Raw genomic sequence first — 18,469 nt, forward strand, 5'->3', positions numbered from 1 at the left:
GTCCACAAATGAATAAAACATATCATTCATGTTAATTGTCTCTGAATATCATTACTCAATGGTAACTATTTTTCAGAACATTTCTAGGTCAAATTTAAAACATATCCATCATTATTTATACATTTGTTGGACACTAAAATGCTAAAGAGGCATTTTAAACCTTTAAATTTTCTTCTCCTTTCATGAAGTGAATTAGTCTACGTGTGTGCAGGACAAAATGGACTATACCTTTTTACATTGAACTTTTATACGATATGAGGTGTTTTACAAATGACTCAGTTTTTAATTTTTTTTGACTAATGTTATGGAATGTTTTCTGTGTTTCTATGCGTGGCAGGTAACTTTATACAGAAATGTTTACCACAAATATGTGTTAATGTTTGGTGTAGCTTGGACTACTGCAAGGTCGTTTCAGGACTTTCAGTAGAAGCCTGTGGTGACTGCTAGAAATTCTACCACAGATCACAAATTATGACCCTGCTTTGTATGGGGTTTATAGGTAAACAGTTACGTCAGAATAAATCACGGAGGACAGTCTTAGAGCAATGAGAAAAAACTTCCATTCTCACACTGCATACCTTCCTAACAGATAGTCACAAGGTAACTTGCCTCCTCATCCTCCTTTTTCTTCTCTCTTTTTTCTTCTCTGTTTTTCTTTCCTCTTTGAACATCGTTAATTCTGTCCTAATATAAGTTTGGTCAAAACAAAGCCATTGTTATTTCTGAAAAAGAAACAGCAGTGAAAAGAACATACTTGTGGGCACTTCAGATGTTCACTAAAAGCCTTAAAGCAGCATCGGTCTTTCTTTATCCCTGTAAAATGGGGTTTTCACCAGGAGGGGTCATTTTTAAATCAACAGAAGAGACAAGAAAATGCCAATGCTTTTTTTTTTTTTTTTTTCACTTTCTCACAGCCACAGGGTCATTTCCCCGGCAGTCCTGCAGAAGCTTGTCGATTTCTCTCACGACTTCCTCTGCATCCACCGGCTCTCTGGCCAGATCTCTGTTAGAGTGGTCAAGCTGCTCCAGGACAGCGCCCATCTCACTGGAATCCCGGCTGGCTCTCGAATGCACATCGGCGAAGACCCTTGCCATCTGCTCAGAAGCCAGGAAGGGAGGGTCTCTCGGTTGCTTGCTGGGGGACAGATACTGACTGTCAGTGGGCAAGTACTGGCTGCTCGCCTCGGCCAGAGCCCCTGGCTTTGCTTCGCAACCATCCAGGGAGCCTTTCGTTGAGGTGCAAGGCTCGATGCATGCCTTGGTTGGGCTGCTTGATGCTGAGGGGACCTCTTGGAGGAGAGGGCTCAGGGCACGTTTGGCTTTTAAATAAGGTTTCACATTGGCAATGAGAATCGTGTGCTCTCGCTTGTCTTTTCCAAATGTACAAAAAGTCTTTTTCCCAGTGGGATTCACAGTTTCGTAAGTCTCAGTCTCAACATTAGCTTCAACTGTGGGTACAAAGAGATTTGTGCGGTAATCTGCGTTTTCAGCCTGATTGGTTGCAGGGAACTGTGGCATCCAACACCTGTCAGAATGACCAAGCACTCGGCATTCATCTGTGCAATTAACACACTCTTCTGGTTCTGCAAAACAAAAGAGAGGACAGCAAATCCAATCATTAGGGATGCCTTTACAGTTCTACAAAGGCTGCGATCAGCACTCCCTGGGTTTGCTTGACCTCTGATCTCTAAATTAAAAAGGAAAAGAAAACAATAATTAAAACGTTTCAGGATGGTTGCATAAACCTGCTGGTTGAGACAACGGTTTTATTTAAGCCTATTCTCTAGGTATTAACAAATTTCCATAGTCTGGGAAGAAGTAAAAGTGGCCACTGGAGAATCATTCTCAGTAGAGTAGAATATCACTGTAAACTAATCTCCTGGGGATATCAGTTAGTCTTTGTTCTGTGTAACCCATCCTGGAAACAGGGAACTTCAAAAAGGATTACCAGGTTTAATTTTTGAAATCAAATAACAGTGCAAAAACTGAATCACAAACTTCCATAAAAAGTCCTAAGCTGCTATTTTTTTTTATGTTTTATCCCTATTTTGCTTGTAATTGTTATTTTGGTGACAGTCATGAAATAAGGTTTTCCTTTAAAAGCCTGCTTTTCCTACTGAAGAGTAGCAAATGGAATTTTCTATCTGAACGTGTTATGAATAAGCTTGTCAAAAAGTGCACATTGCTATTGTAGTAGATTTGCGTATGGATCATGTAATCAGTTTTCTTCACTTCAGCTTTTTGTTTTTGGTGTAAGTAGGTGAAAATGTATTTTGTAAACAGATATAGTTCAGAATGAATGACAAATCATGATTTCAATTCTAAATGATAATGATTTCTGTGAGAATTTTTGCTTCTCTCTTTTGTGATAAGCATGTAGATAATCTAAATAAAGTACTGTTTAACGATCACTATTTCAAAGATGCTGAACAAGAAAATATGAAAGAAAATTCCTTCATTATGACAACAGCTGCATATGTCCATGAACTCAATATTTTAAAAGATAACTTTGAACTATATATTCCCAGTTGTCCCTTTCATCTACAAATCATTATTTTCCTTATGTTTAATGATCCTTTTTAAATCAGGGACCTTTTTTTCAGGAGAGGATATTTACAGTTTAAATCTATGTGATGGGAATAGAATTCCCTACTCATTTGGGAACATTTGGGATTGCCATTTAATTGATGCGAGAGGATCTCCATAATGTATAGTGTCCTGTGTGCAAGGGAAAAAGCAGCAAATTTAATAGTGCTGATAAATTTATACAGTTACTTTTCAAAGTCATATACAAAATCTGAGTCTGTACTTAAAACACACAAAAAATTCCTTATACAAAAAGAAAAAAATAAACCACACCTTAATTATCTCAAAAGGTTTTAGGATAAAATAATTTCTTATGAAACTAAACTCTTTTAGAAAAGAATCAAAATGGTGTTTTGACAGAACAAAAATTCTGTGGTATTTCATAGCATGTATCATTATTCACACTTGAAATGTTAAAAAGAAGTATCTACGTGGTTTGTCTCTATTTTAATTTTGTCTTACTTTTAAACATATATTTACCTAGGAGTGAATAAAATATGTTAAGTTTATTATGTAATGCAGGCAAGAATGCTGAAATGTAGTCTCAAACTGAACTATCTACACACAGACTCAAATACTATCTATGATTTGAAAGGTTGTCAGACAGATGGACACAAACAGAAGCAAAAAAATCTAGGCATTTAAAATTTTCTAGAAGCCTCCCTGTGCAGATTTAAAGTAGAGCAGAATTTAAACAACAGGATATCAGAAAAGTTTAATATCAGGTATCTGTTTTCATTACCTCTTCTGAAAGTGAATCTTCAATATTATGCCTGTGTCAGTAAGTGTTAGAAAAAAAATACATATCATTTCATTCAACTAATCTTATCCTTAAAAAATACAGTAGAAAACTTTACTATCTATTTCACTTGCTAATATTTTTGTATCTTTTAGATTTGTGATTTTTAAAAACTTCATTTACAACTCATACACTCTCTTTGAAAGACACTAACATAATTTTATTTTTCAATATTGACTGGTCTCAATTTCAGCAATTTTGATAGCCCAGCTTTGAATGAATTCAATATGAATTTAAGAATAGAGTGAACAGGACAGAATAATGCAGATTTATAAAAGTGTAAATTGACCTTGAATTTGAAACCATCAACATAAAATTATTGTTTGCACTTCACTACTGAAACTCTGCAGCTTTTTTTTACTTGACTTCATATCACATCCTAGGAGCAAATTTTGAGTATTGATTATGACACATTATATGCTGTTCACCTTGTCATTAGACTGTAATTTTGACAGCAGCATTTCACAGACAGTGAAGAAAATCAAATGGACCCTTCTGTACAAGCTGCAGAAACTAAGAACATAAGATGAACTATAACTGCCAAGGGTCAAATAAGAATTTTTGAGAGAGTAGAATTATTTCTGAAGTGACATAAATAAATAGATGACTAGGTAGACACATAAAAGAGACATAGGTAGTACATAATGAATTACTAGCTAGACCAAAAAAGTAGACAAAATGGAAAAAATGAAAGAAAAAGAGAGGCGAGAAGGAAACCAAAGTGAGAGGAGAGAGGGAAGGATGGAGGGAGGAGTGAGGGAGGAGGGGCTTAAAGGAAGAGGAGTCGTATTGGGAGGATTTCTGCTATGCGCACCTTCTATTATATTTTTAAAAATCCACTCAATAAACTAAGTGTGTATAATAAAGAATAATAGTGTGGAGGATTTTCTCAAGCCCTAGGACTATAAAGGTAGATAATAGCTTCTTTCTGTACCTTAGGGAAAACGAATCCCGAAACAGATATGTTGAATTATGAACTATAAAAATGAAAAAGAAGCAAATTATACAGACAGCCACTATTTGCATAGATTACATATTTGTATCAAAAAACAAATTTAGGGATCCTGGGCAGAAAACAAATTTAGAGACGCTTGATCCAAGATTCATTTTTTCTTCTGGACCAATCTGGGATTACAAATAAATTATTTACCCTCATTTTTGTCCTTTCCTTAGTATAACATAATAACCCTTTCACAGAATGCACCTCTTGCCAAGAAAGATGGGATAATCCAAATGATATATAGATGAGAGAAACTGAGAGATAAGCATATTTATATTGCAAAGTGAAAACAACTCTGAAGTCCGACAGCTAGAAATCTGGGCAGTTCTGTATATAGAGAAAGTTTACAGTGTCTAATCTTTTAAGTGTAAAATTCCCTGAAGGATCATGTGACAATCAGAAATTTAAATACTTGTTTAACATTAAGAATCATTTTCTATACTACTATAGTCACTTCTGACTATTATAAAAGCTCCCAAGGGGAGGGATATAAACACAGTCATCTTAATTAGTTCAATTTTGCATCTTAATTTATATGATCTTTTCCAAAAGATATAATCACTTAAATTACTGTAAGTACTTGCAGTTCAGCTGCCACCATAAACTATACATGCACACACACACACACACACGTATAGATCTTTATTTGCATGTGTGTAATAAAATTGAGCTTTCTCCAGGAAATAGTCCAAACAAAATTTGAAAACTTAAATGCATGTCCAATGCATTCCTGAAAATTAAAAATCAGTAACTACCATAAGAGAAATACAGATGAATGAATAAAACACACAGGAAAGTTATATATTTGTAATATAAAGGATAGTAGATATATATAAAACATATATATAAATATATTTATAAATATAAAACCTTGTATATAATTTACATGTATGTATAAATCTTTTTATTTAAAATCACCAGTAAACAACCTTTTAATCTTTCCCTATGCCCTTCAACTATGAGTGTGAAACCTCTGACTGGTTAAACAACTTGACTACTGATTTTAGAATTTTATATAATTCAAGTTGATTTAGACATAAAGATGTATGAAATCTGCAAATTCATATTAGCCAACAAATCTGAAAGCTCTCTCTCTTTTTTTTAACCTAGATTAAACTGTTTTATAACTTAAAGATATTAGGCAAGCAAACATTTTTTGCCAAAATATACCTTCAAAGGAACAGGCATTGTGAAAGTTACATATATATGAGGAAAAAAATATTTAGGTAAAACATTAAATTATCTGTTCCCAAATTATTGTATTTTAGCGATCTTCCACAAAGGTTACCAGAACTTAATGTCCACAATGTGATTTTAACCTTGTAATGTCACTACATCATGAAGAGTACACAGCCATTTCAAGATGGGTAAGAGGTGCCAATAATTACAATGTAGAAGATTAAAATTTGAAGTCAAAACACTATTTAAACCATCAAAGATTAACAAAGATTAAGGGGCCTCTATTGAACATAGTTATTTTGGGAAAAGTCAGGAGAAAACCCTTGCGTGTTGTGACTCAGAACTGTTCACTGCAGAAGAAACACAGTTCGAGGAGCCACGTCATGAAATTTCTTTAGAGTAAATCTATCCCTTTACTACAATCTTTCTCACTCTCAGGAAGGAATTTATCACAAATCAAAAGATAAGCTTATTTTCCCCATCTTCAAAGCATTATACCACATAACCCAAAGAGAGATACTTAGCAACTAATTTGTTAACACTTAGGGAAATATTAGAAAACATAAAAGGATTTCCTCCCCTTAGTTTCATTGCCTGTTTCCTCCAGAGCCCACATATCTGTACATCTGAAAACATGCTTATTATTTCTAGAATAAGAGTTTCAGATATGCATCTGATTTAATTTTTATAATGAAGAAATAAACGTCTGGGTCGTAGAAATCTGAAAACCAAAATCCATTAATCAGAACATCAGTGAGGAAGTTCTAAATTGTTGTGGTTGTGGGGAAGGCTATTTGAGAGAGTTTTCTGTGCTTTACGACTGTCAACAAAATGGTTTTATTTCAGCTCTGTAAATAGCTTTAAATAGGAATAGTGCTCTTCTGTTAGTGTGGTGGTTGCTCCTGTTTCTAACAGCACCTTAAAATTGGAGTTGTTTCCAAGTTGAAAGCTCTATAAATGAAGTTCATTTTTTATTTGTTCTCACTTTTCTTTTGTATTTCTACTTTACCTTCTTTCACCAGTGTAAGCTTTCATAACACCTAATTAGCTGTCTGGGAAAGCAGAGAGCTGGCACCCATCTATATTTATGGCTGGCCCAAATGTTCTGGAGATTAACTCTACAAAACTTAAAGTTGACGCCCATCACAGATTATCTACCAGTAAACAATGGCAAGCCAGGACCTTAGACTGACAGTTCGTGTACACCAGTTTTCTACTGAAAGTTTTTAATGTTGTAACCACAGCTTGCTTCACTGCCTTTTTCTTTCTTCAGTGCACACAAACACACACACACAATTTTACACATGTACACACACTTCTCTATGAGCACAGCAAATTACAACTAATCCAAATATATTCTAACATATCAGAGAAAAAACACCAATACTAAAATAGAAATCTCATCAGAATACAGTCCAACAAAACTTTAATAAAATGTTTCTTCAGTAAATTGACATAATTCATAATATCCTGCAAACTGACAGTTTTCTACCACATACAGTTCTCTCTTTTTTTGGCAATGTTAATGATTATTCACTTACTTCCCTTTACCATCCTATAAACCCCTTACACTTGTTATGATGATAGGGTGAGTCATTCCATATAAATGGCATTTAACAATCTATATTCATTCAAATTATTTCCATTTTTGATTTCTATGTCTCATTTACTAGCATATTAGTTAAAATTAAACCTTCTGATTTCACACTATCTGACTATGAGGGGGTAAAAATTTCACTTTCAATATTACTTCTAGAGACAGCATTGGAAAGTTGTCTCAAAACGTCTTTCTCTGTGTCGGGGAATAAAAAGAAACAAGTATCCTAATATTATAATTTTATCACATGCTATTTCTTCTGCTAGTATTCACATGACTTCCAGGCTTAATTTTAGCACAATTTTTAATAACCTTGGTGTATCCCTTATTCAGGGAAGAAAAGAGAAGGGTAAGGGAAAATGTTGCATCAGAGTACAATCACTTTATTTAGCCAAGTGATCTTTCATCTATTGCCTTGTATTTCCATGTTTCTCACTTGTACACAGTGATCTAGGCTGTTCTACTAATCAAATAACTGATAAACAAATACACAGATGTGGGATATGTTTTTGCTTCTTTTATTTTTTAATGTAAGATCACGTATCTTGTTACAATATGCTCATTTCATGAGCATGCTTGTTCACGTGTTGGCAGTGATATAATGATAAAACACTGGGTACTGGACTCCAGGAACTTAAAATATTTCCTAATTGGTCATAAGAAATAATAATTTAGAAACATAGTTCATGGAATAAAAATACTATGAGAGAAATGTATATATTTTTAGGTGTATGTACTGCTGACCTGGCTTCCAGAATTTACCTCAATTGTGAAATGCCATTCTATCTGCTTTTGATAGGCAGAGAGCACATTTTGAAGAGGAGGTTATAATAATGCTATCAAATAGTCAAACCGTGGCAGCTTAGAAGTACCAATCTTCTGGCGTGCAATTACATCACACAACACTTCTGAATGTATCGCCACAACTTCATTCAGACACCAGAAACCACTGTCCTGTATCACATTCAACTGAATCCAACTGCAGCTGGGTATTTGGAGTGCTGGGAGCATTTGCACTTACTATTCAATGCACCTGCACACCTTCGGGGATGGTTTCAAGTGTTTGTGACCCTTTGGACATAATAATAGGTCTACCAGAGTGAATTTTCTGGCATAAATACTGACAACCACAGATAATGCTCTGAGATGAAGAAAAATGAAATTAAAGGGGAACATATGTTAAGGATATAAGGAAATCTGATACGGAAGCACCCGAAAAAAAAAATGAGAATCTAAACCACGTATTGAGAACGTATGGCACAAATATAATTGTGTCCTGTGGCACAGTGTCCTGAAATTAACATTCAAAATTTAGCTGCCACCCTTCCCCAGTCCCGTAATGTAGGTGCAGCCATCCCCTGGGGTAGTAGCAGATGCTTAGAAGTGAAGGCACAGATAAATAGGGCCATCTCTTTCTTAACAGTTACGCTCAGGAGAACTGGCTCTGCAACTCAATTCTATACTAAATGGAACAAGTTTTTGTTTTTGTTTATATTTTTGTTTTTTTGAGAAAAGGACTCTGACATAACCTATCAAAGAAAAACAATATAACTCAAATGCCCCACCAGAGTAAAGACAGCTCAAATTCATTGGAAGTAGTAGATGTGTGTAATCCAGCAGTTAAAGGAATTATACTCAATCATTCATAAGGTAAGAACGAACTAAACATCAACTTTGTGAATTGGAAGTTTTCAAGCAAAGGCATCTTCGAAAGAATGTTGTGGAACAGGTGTTGTCTCAAGTAAAGGTTTGTGGTAAATGAACCCACGTTTACCCACCTCTAAAATTCTCCAGTCTGGAAGGCTGTATCTCTTTACCAAGGAGTTTACAATTTCATTAGAAACTAGAAACTTGATTTGAAACCACCATAAGAGAAATAATTCATGATTCGTTACATTTTGAACTATGTTATATGAATGTCAAACAAAAAAACAGAGAAAAGTGTAGATTGTAATACGGTGAAAGGCTTTTTAGAAGAAGTGGTGCTTGATTTGCAATTCAAGACATGATCAGGGTTTCAACAGACAGTGGAGAGCAGGGATAGGGTGATCTAGGTAAAGAGATTAGAAAGTGAAGTGATTACCACACAGAAATGTACGTTTCACAGGGTGGTAAGAGAGCAGATTTGTAGGTCAAAAGATGTATATTGCAGTGCCTAAAAACAAAGTAACAAGGGAAAAACTGGCTAGAATGTAAAAAAAATGGAAAGGCTCTGAATAACAGACCGAATTTATTTTAACGGGTAATGGAACACTAATATAGGTATTTGAGCAATTTATTGTACATCTCAGAAGATTCTTGAAATACTTAGGAGCTTGACTGAGCAGTACTGAACAACATTTATAGCCTAAAAATCTGCTTGGTCACAGAGCAAGTAGTATTCAAATCAGCATTACTTCTGGTACAGGTATCTAACGTTTGGGCTCCGACCAGTATTATCTCCAACAGAGCACAAAGAACCTGTCATAGCTCTGGCACCATCATTCCAACTCCAGTCCTACCCCATTCTGCTTGCGTCTCACCCCACTTCTCCTAAACTAAAGAAAGACTTAATGTATGTTGATTCAACTGATATTGTATATTAACAATATAAATCCTGAATTTTATAGTTCTGCATTAGAAAACTATTTTTTTCTTTCTACATCTACTTTATCTCCCTTCCTGCTTTCTCAAATTTGCTATTATTATTAACCAACCATAAGATTGCATATGATCACATATCAGAAAGCTTAAAGGATTCTAGAAGGCCAGGAGAGGGAAGGTCTGGAAGAAAGAAGATCATTATATGTATCTAGAAGAGAAGTAATAAACACTCCTACAAGGCAAGGAACATGGCCACAAATAAGGTAGTAGATGTTGAATCTCAGAAACCTTTCAAAATTTATTCTGGATCTCAAGAAGAATAAAAAAGTAATGAAAATATTCTCCAAAATACTCATTTCTATTTTGGACAAAGACTATGCCACGATTTTCCAATTGCATTATATACTCTAGTGTTGCTCCCTGACTCTTATTTTTTAATCTGTTTGCCTCATCAAGTTCCTTATGCCCCTGGAGGATCAAGACTCTGAGGGCCTAGTATATTCTTACATGCTCTATTCCTTGAGAATACACTCAATAGTCACACTTCTGAATTTGAACAGAATGCTACCATTGATATAAAGGAAGATGAAATTTAAAAGGTATCAAATACTATTGGTAAGCTATAATAAGAATGACCACCCCTTACAAATTACTCAATTCATTTATGAGAGTGTCTCGTCAGTTTTCAGAATGATCCCAGGACCTAAACAAAGTTATACATAATAGCTCTCTTTTGCTATGAGATACACAGTATTTAAAGTAACATCAGATCTATCTGTTAAATACCATATTTATATAAAATTCTGAAGCTCTCTATTTATTATTGAGGGTACCATTTTCAATAAAATAAATAAATCCTACTTGACATATATCCACTGAAACATGGAGGTCAGAATATTTTCCCCTTAAGGGAATTTTTTAAACCAGAGACACTTTTATTGAAATTAAAATCTATGTTTAAGTAATCATCTCTTTATAATTTTAAATTATGTAAACAGTGAGTATTCTAAAAAACCTACACCTCAGCATCTATTAAATTTCTTTTATCTCTCCTAGGTTTCTCCTTTTGGCCTTTTTTTTTTTTTGATTCTACTGCATTGTTGGGTCAAATGTGCCAGTTTCTCTCTTTTGTTTTAAGGTAGTTGCCTCTGTATTTTATGCTTTATCTGACAGCTACCATCAACATATGAATTAATTAATAAGTCCTTGTAATTTTAGATTCATGAAAGGGTTAATGCAGCTTCCAAAAAAGCCTGATTTATATGCAGTGAGAAACCTATGCTCTGGCATGCAGTAGTTAGTAAAAACTGTTTGGTTTACAAGGGCAAATTTAAAATTCTAGCGACTTAAACAATACTGTGAGTTTCAGACCCAAAACTATTTAAATATACTACTATGGAGGAGATGTTTTCCTTATGCTTTTATCGCCTGTGTAAGTTAACCCCATCTCTCATAATGACACCATTTTTGATGACATGGGTGAATACACCTAAAATTCAAGTCATTCTTGAATGAATGAAAACATGCCTATTCTTGAATGAATGAAAACATGCCTATCAAGCTGAACTCTTTGTAAAAAGGAAGCAAGATCGTCTTATTAGTTTTTCTCTCCTGCCTGCTATCTGGTTTCTGTTGGGATGTATTTCTATTTACTAGTTTAAATCCCACTGTTCACCTTGTTTCTAGCGCCTTTATTTTTTCTTTTCAATTGCTAGAGACAAGTAAATGGAATCAGTATCATTTCTGGCATTCTCAGAAAACAAGAGTTAATGCAGATGCAACTAATCCTCTCTTACTTATTATTTAGTAATCAATGCTTGCCAATAGGATTTGGGAGTCCCAGAAGATGGATTTTTTAAAAAGATTTTAATATTATAATATTTTAATGATATTATGGTCTCCAAAGTCTATTCATTAAATTCATAGAACTCTACTCTAGAGATAGATCTAAAGTTTCAATTAAGTTACCTTAAATTAGATGGACATGGTTCCAAAAGAACAGATGGGTGCCTTGCTCAGATGAGTATTTTTAAAAATGTAATTTTTTAAAAGAAATAAGTAAAACAAAAGATATTTTCTTTCAAGATTTAAAGCTGTGGGAAAAATATGTGAAACTATACTTTTCCATAAATAATTCTTACAAAAATTACTTATATTACAATAATTTAAAAATAAACTGAGGAGAGACCTTCAAGATGGTGGAGGAGTAAGATGTGGGGATCAATTTCCTCCCCACAAATACATCAGAAATACATCTACATGTGCAACAACTCCTGGAGAATATACTGTTATGAGAGAAAAAAATAAGATACTTTTATTTAGAACAATAATAGGGAAATTACCACCTATTTTGTTAAATGCAGTTTTATTAGAATATGGGGCCACAGTCAGTCATTTTTTTACATATTGTCTATGGCTATGTTCATGATACAAGGGCAGAAGTGAATAGCTACAAAAGAGATTGTATGGCCTACAAAGCCTAAAGTATTTACCATCTGGACCTTTAAGAAAAAGTTTGTAGACCACTGACTTGGGATAGATATTTTGAGTCTCAAGCTGGATCTTAATACTTTTATATTCCCTCTTTTAGCAAGATAATGTCTGTGAAAGCCAGGTGTTGAGGATTTTTTAAGAATGATTTTAAAAAATTTCCTTAAACCTCATATACAAACCAAGATCTAAATCTGCTGGTCGATTATATAGTAGAGTTTGTTCTAATTAGAGCTAAACTATGAACCTTCTTGCTCTATGGTAGTAGGATGGTGTGACTTTCTAAACCATGGTAGAGACTCATCAATTGATCTTGAAATCAATTTTCTGGTTGTAACTAAATTTTTTTAAGTGAAATAGACAAAGGTAGAAAAATAGAGAGTAAAGGCAAGATTGCTTATAAAAGCTTTGTTTCAATTTGATAACACACGTGCATACACACACACACACACGTTCTGGTTTACCATATATCGACATCAATTAGAAAATGTTTGAAAGTCATTGCTTAATGAAATATGAAGCTTGTAGCCCAAGTGTTGTGGAGCATTAAGGATGATGGAGTTAAGTGTGACTATACTGTTCCAATCTCATCCTTAGGGACCAAAGATTGGGAGATGGAGAAGAGTAGAGGATATTTAATGGAGGACGTTGGCACCCCTTCTGATCTAGTATTCTAGAAGGAGATCTCTTTGAAGACTTCTCTGTGCAAAAAAAAACAAGGGCATGCCAAGGAGAGTTAGAAAGGCTGTGGGTATATTCTGCATTTATTCACTTCGAAAATGACCTGGATTATTGTACTAGAGTATAGATGAGGGTGGGAGCGGAGTCTCAAGCAATATTCTTGTTCCCCCAAGGTCTGCTTAGTGTTTTACAAATTTATCCACATGATTCATGGAGGGGAGGTAGAAATATAGAGGAACCAATATACTGTTAAGCAAATAACCCACCATGTTCAGTTACTTTGAGACTGAAAGTAAATGGTAGAGATGTCGTTCTGACACTCCCTTTCCCCTCTCCCAAAGCCAGATGACAACAGTGATCCCCAAAATGACCAGTGTTGGAGGGAGACCTTCAAGATGGTGGAGGAGTAAGACGTGGAGATCACCTTCCTCCCCACAAATACGTCAGAAATACATCTACATGTGGAACAACTCCTATAGAACAACTGCTGAATGCTGGCAGAAGACCTAAGACTTCCCAAAAGGCAACTCCCCAAGTATCTGGGTAGGGCAAAAGGAAAAAGGAAAAACAGAGACAAAAGAATAGGGATGGGGGCTTCCCTGGTGGCACAGTGGTTGAGAGTCCGCCTGCCAATGCAGGGGACACAATTTCGTGCCCCAGTCCGGGAAGATCCCACATGCCGTGGAGCGGCTGGGCCCGTGAGCCATGGCCGCTGAGCCTGCGCATCCGGAGCCTGTGCTCTGCAATGGGAGAGGCCACAACAGTGGGAGGCCCGTGTACCACAAAACAAACAAACAAACAAAACAAAACAAAAAAATAGGGATGGGACCTGCACCTTGGGGAGGGAGCTATGAAGGAGGAAAAGTTTCCACACACTAGGGAGCCCCTTCACTGACGGAGACAGGGGTGTGGGGAGGGGGGAGTGGGGGACAGGGGGCAGGAAGCTTCCGAGACACGGAGGAGAGCACAGCAACAGGGGTGCAGAGAGCAAAGCAGAGAAATTCCCGTACAGAGGATCAGTGCCGACCAGCACTCACCAGCCTGAGATCTTTGTCTACCAACCCTCCAGGCCGGGTGGGGGCTGGGGGCTGAGGCTCAGGCTTCGGAGGTCAGATCCCAAGGAGAAGACTGGGGTTGGTTGCATGAACACAGCCTGAAGTGGGCTAGTGTGCCACAGCTAGCCGAGAGGGAGTCTGAGAAAATGTCTGGAACCGCCTAAGAGGCAAGGGACCATTGTTTGGGGGTGTCCAAGGAGAGGGGATTCAGAGCACCACCTAAATGAGCTCCAGAGACTGTCACAAGCTGCAGCTATCAGTGTGGACACCAGAGATGGACATGAAATGCTAAGGCTGCTACTGCAGCCACCAGGAAGCCTGTGTGCAAGCATAGGACACTATCCACAACTACCCTCCTGGGAGCATGTGTATCCCACCACTGCCAGGGTGCCGTGATCCGGGGACAACTTCCCCAGGAGAACACATGGACTGCCTCAGGTGGTTGAAATATGCCTGCTTCTGCCTCCACAGGCTCACGCCACATTACATACCCCTCCCTCCCTCCTGCCTGATTGAGCCAGAGCCACCTAATCAGCTGCTCCTTTAACCCCATTGTGTCTGAGCGAAGAAAAGATACCCTCAAGTGACATACATGAAGAGGAGGGACCAAATACAAAGCTGAACCCCAGGAGCTGTGTGACCAAAGAAAAGAAAGGGAAATTTCTCCCAGCAGCCTCAGGAGCAGTGGATTAAATCTCCACAATCAACTTGATGTACCCAGCATCTCTGGAATACCTGAATAGACAACAAATCATCCCAAAATTGAGGCTGTGGGCTGTGGGAGCAACTGTAGACTTGGGGTTTGCTTTCTATATCTAATTTGTTTCTGGTCTTATGTTTATCTTAGTTTAGTATTTAGAGTTTATTATGATTGGTAGATTTGTTTATTGATTTGGTTGCTCTCTTCCTTTCTTTTAATGTATAGATATATATTTTTTCCCCTTTTTCTCTTTTTCTGAGTGTGTATGTGTTTGCTTCTTTGTGTGATTTTGTCTGTATAGCTTTCCTTTCACCATTTGTCTTAGGGTTCTGCCTGTCCGTTTTATTTTGTTTTATTTTATTTTTCTTACTATAGTTTTTAACACATGTTAGCATTGGTGGATTTGTTTTGTTGGTTTGGCTGCTCACTTCTTTCTTTTTTCCTTTATTTATTACTTTTTATTTTTTTTATATTTAATATTTTTTTTAAATGTCTTACTTTAAAAACTTTATATTATGATTTCTGTCTTTCTTTGTTTCTTTCTCCACTTTCTTCTGAGATGTGTGACTGACAGGATCTTGGTGTCAGGCCTGTGACTCTGAGGGGGGAGAGCTGAGTTCAGGACATTGATCCACCAGAGACCTCCCGGCTCCATGTAATATCAAATGGTGAAAGCTCTCTCAGAGATATCAATCTAAATGCTAAGACCCAGCTCCACTGAATGATCAGCAAGCTACAGTGCTGGACACCCTATGCCAAACAACTAGCAAGACAGGAACACAACCCCAGCCATTAGCAGAGAGGCCCCCTAATATCATAATAAGGTCACAGGTGCCCCAAAATACAAAACCAGTTGTCGTCCTGCCCACCAGAAAGACAAGATCCAGCCTCATCCACGAGAACACAGGCACAGTCCCCTCCACCAGGAAGCCTACACAAGCCACTGAATCAACCTTAGCCACTGGGGGCAGGCACCAAAAACAATGGGAAATACGAACCTGCAGTCTGTGAAAAGGAGACCACAAACACAGTAAGTTAAGCTAAATGAGAAGACAGAGAAACACACAGCAGACAAAGGAGAAAGGGAAAAACCCACCAGACTAAACAAATGAAGAGGAAATAGGCAGTCTACCTGAAAAAAAATTCAGAGTAATGATAGTAAAGATGATTCAAAATCATGGAAGTAGAATGCAGAAAATACAAGAAACATTTCACAAAGACCTAGAATAACTAAAGAGCAAACAAACAATGATGCACAACACAATAAATGAAATGAAAAATTCTCTAGAAGGAATCAATAGCAGAATAACTGAGGCAGAAGAACGGATAAGTACCTGGAAGATAAAATAGTGGAAATAACTACCACAGAGAAGAATAAAGAAAAAAGAATGAAAATAATTGAGGACAGCTTTAGAGACCTCTGGGACAATATTAAACACACCAACAGAAGATAAACAGAATTGATAAATCATTAGCCAGACTCATTAAGAAAAATAGGCAGAATACTCAAATCAATAGAATTAGAAATGAAAAAGAAGTAAAAACTGACACTGCAGAAATAAAAAGGATTGTGAGAGACTACTAAAAGCAACAATATGTCAATAAAATGGACAACCTGGAAGAAATGGACAAATTCTTAGAAAAGCACAAGTGTCTGAGACTGAACCAGGAAGAAACAGAAAATATAAGCAGACCAATTACAGGCACTTTAATTAAGACTCTTATTAAAAATCTTCCAACGAACAAAAGCACAGGACCAGATGGCTTCACAGCCAAATTCTATCAAAGATTAAGAGAAAAGCTAACACCTATCCTTCTCAAACTCTTCCAAAATATAGCAGAGGGAGGAACACTCCCAAACTTATTCTACGAGGCCAACACCACCCTGATACGAAAACCAGACAAAGATGTTAAAAAGAAAGAAAACTACAAGCCAATATCACTGATGAACATAGAAGCAAAAATCCTCAACAAAATACTAGCAAACAGAATCCAACAGCACTTTAAAAGGATCATACACCACGATCAAGTGGGATTTAACCCAGGAATGCAAGAATTCTTCAATATACGCAAATCAATCAATGTGATAAACCATATTAACAAATTGAAGGAGAAAAAACATATGATCATCTCAATAGATGAAGAAAAAGGTTTCAACAAAATTCAACACCCATTTATGATAAAAACCCTCCAGAAAGAAGGCATAGAGGGAACTTACCTTTAATAAAGGCAATATATGACAAAACCACAGCCAACATCGTTCTCAATGGTGAAAAACTGAAACCATTTCTCTAAGATCAGGTACAAGACAAGGTTGTCCACTCTCACCACTATTTTTCAACATAGTTTTGGAAGTTTTAGCCACAGCAATCAGACAAGAACAAGAAATAAAAGGAATCCAAATTGGAAAAGAAAAAGTAAAGCTGTCACTGTTTGCAGATGACATGATATTATACATAGAGAATCCTAAAGATGCTACCAGGAAACTCCTAGAGCTAATCAATGAGTTTGATAAAGTAGCAGAATACAAAATTAATGCACAGAAATCTCTTGCATTCCTATACAATAATGATGAAAAATCTGAAAGAGAAATTAAAGAAACACTCCCATTTACCATTGCAACAAAAAGAATAAAATACCTAGTAATAAACCTACATAAGGAGGCAAAAGACCTGTATGCAGAAAGCTATAAGACACTGATGCAATTAAAGATGATACAAACAGATGGAGAGATATACCATGTTCTTGGATTGGAAGAATCAACTTTGTGAATGACTATATTACCCAAAGCAATCTACAGGTTCAATGCAATCCCTATCAAACTACCAATGGCATTTTTCAATAAACTAGAACAAAAATTTTCACAATTTGTATGGAAACACAAAAGACCCCCCAAAAGGCAAAGCAATCTTGAGAAAGAAAAATGGAGCTGGAGGAATTTGGCTCCTGGATTTCAGATTATACTACAAAGCTACAGTAATCAAGACAGTATGGAACTGGCCCAAAACCAGAAATATAGGTCAGTGGAACAGAGTGGAAAAACCCATGCACATATGGTCACCTTATCTTTGATAAAGGAGGCAAGAATATACAATGGCAAAAAGACAGCCTCTTCAATAAGTGGTGCTGGGAAAACTGGACAGCTACAGGTAGAATGAAATTAGAACACTCCCTAACACCATACACCAAAATAAACTCAAAATGGATTAAAGATCTAAATGTAAGGCCAGACTGTACAAAACTCTTAGAGGAAAACATAGGCAGAACACTCTATGACATACATCACAGCAAGATCCTTTTTGACCAACCTCCTAGAGAAAAGGAAAGTAAAACAAAACAAACAAAAAAAGAGACCTAATAAAACTTAAAAGCTTTTTCACAGCAAAGGAAAACCTAAACAAGATGAAAAGACAACCCTCAGAATGGGAGAAAATATTTTCAAATGAAGCACCTGACAAAGGATTAATCTCCAAAATTTACAAGCAGCGCATGCAGCTCAATATTTAAAAAAATTCAAACAACCCAATCCAAAAATGGGCAGAAGACCTAAATAGACATTTCACCGAAGATGATATACAGATTTCCAGTAGTAAACACGTGAAAGAATGCTCAACATTAGTAACCATTGGAGAAATGCAAATTGAAACTACAATGAGGTATCATCTCACACCATTCAGAATGGCCATCATCAAAAAATCTACAAACAATAAATGCTGGAGAGGATGTGGTGGAAAGTGAACCCTCTTGCACTGTTGGTGGGAATGTAAATTGATACAGCCACTATGGAGAACAGTATGGA

The 18,469-nt window shown here is 36.3% G+C and overlaps 1 protein-coding gene across 1 annotated transcript in view; it reads right to left on the minus strand.

The window, feature by feature from the left end:
- Positions 1-659: 659 nt before the first annotated feature.
- PCDH17 (protocadherin 17) overlaps positions 660-18,469 on the minus strand; it is a 102,645-nt gene continuing 84,835 nt past the window's right edge. The window contains exon 4 of the mRNA XM_004279921.4: positions 660-1,583. Coding sequence (XP_004279969.1) covers positions 901-1,583 — 683 coding nt within the window. The 3' untranslated portion in view covers positions 660-900. The remainder of the gene's footprint in view (positions 1,584-18,469) is intronic.

This window comes from Orcinus orca, chromosome 18 (genome assembly GCF_937001465.1).
Source record: "Orcinus orca chromosome 18, mOrcOrc1.1, whole genome shotgun sequence".
In the NCBI taxonomy this organism is placed as follows: domain Eukaryota; kingdom Metazoa; phylum Chordata; class Mammalia; order Artiodactyla; family Delphinidae; genus Orcinus; species Orcinus orca.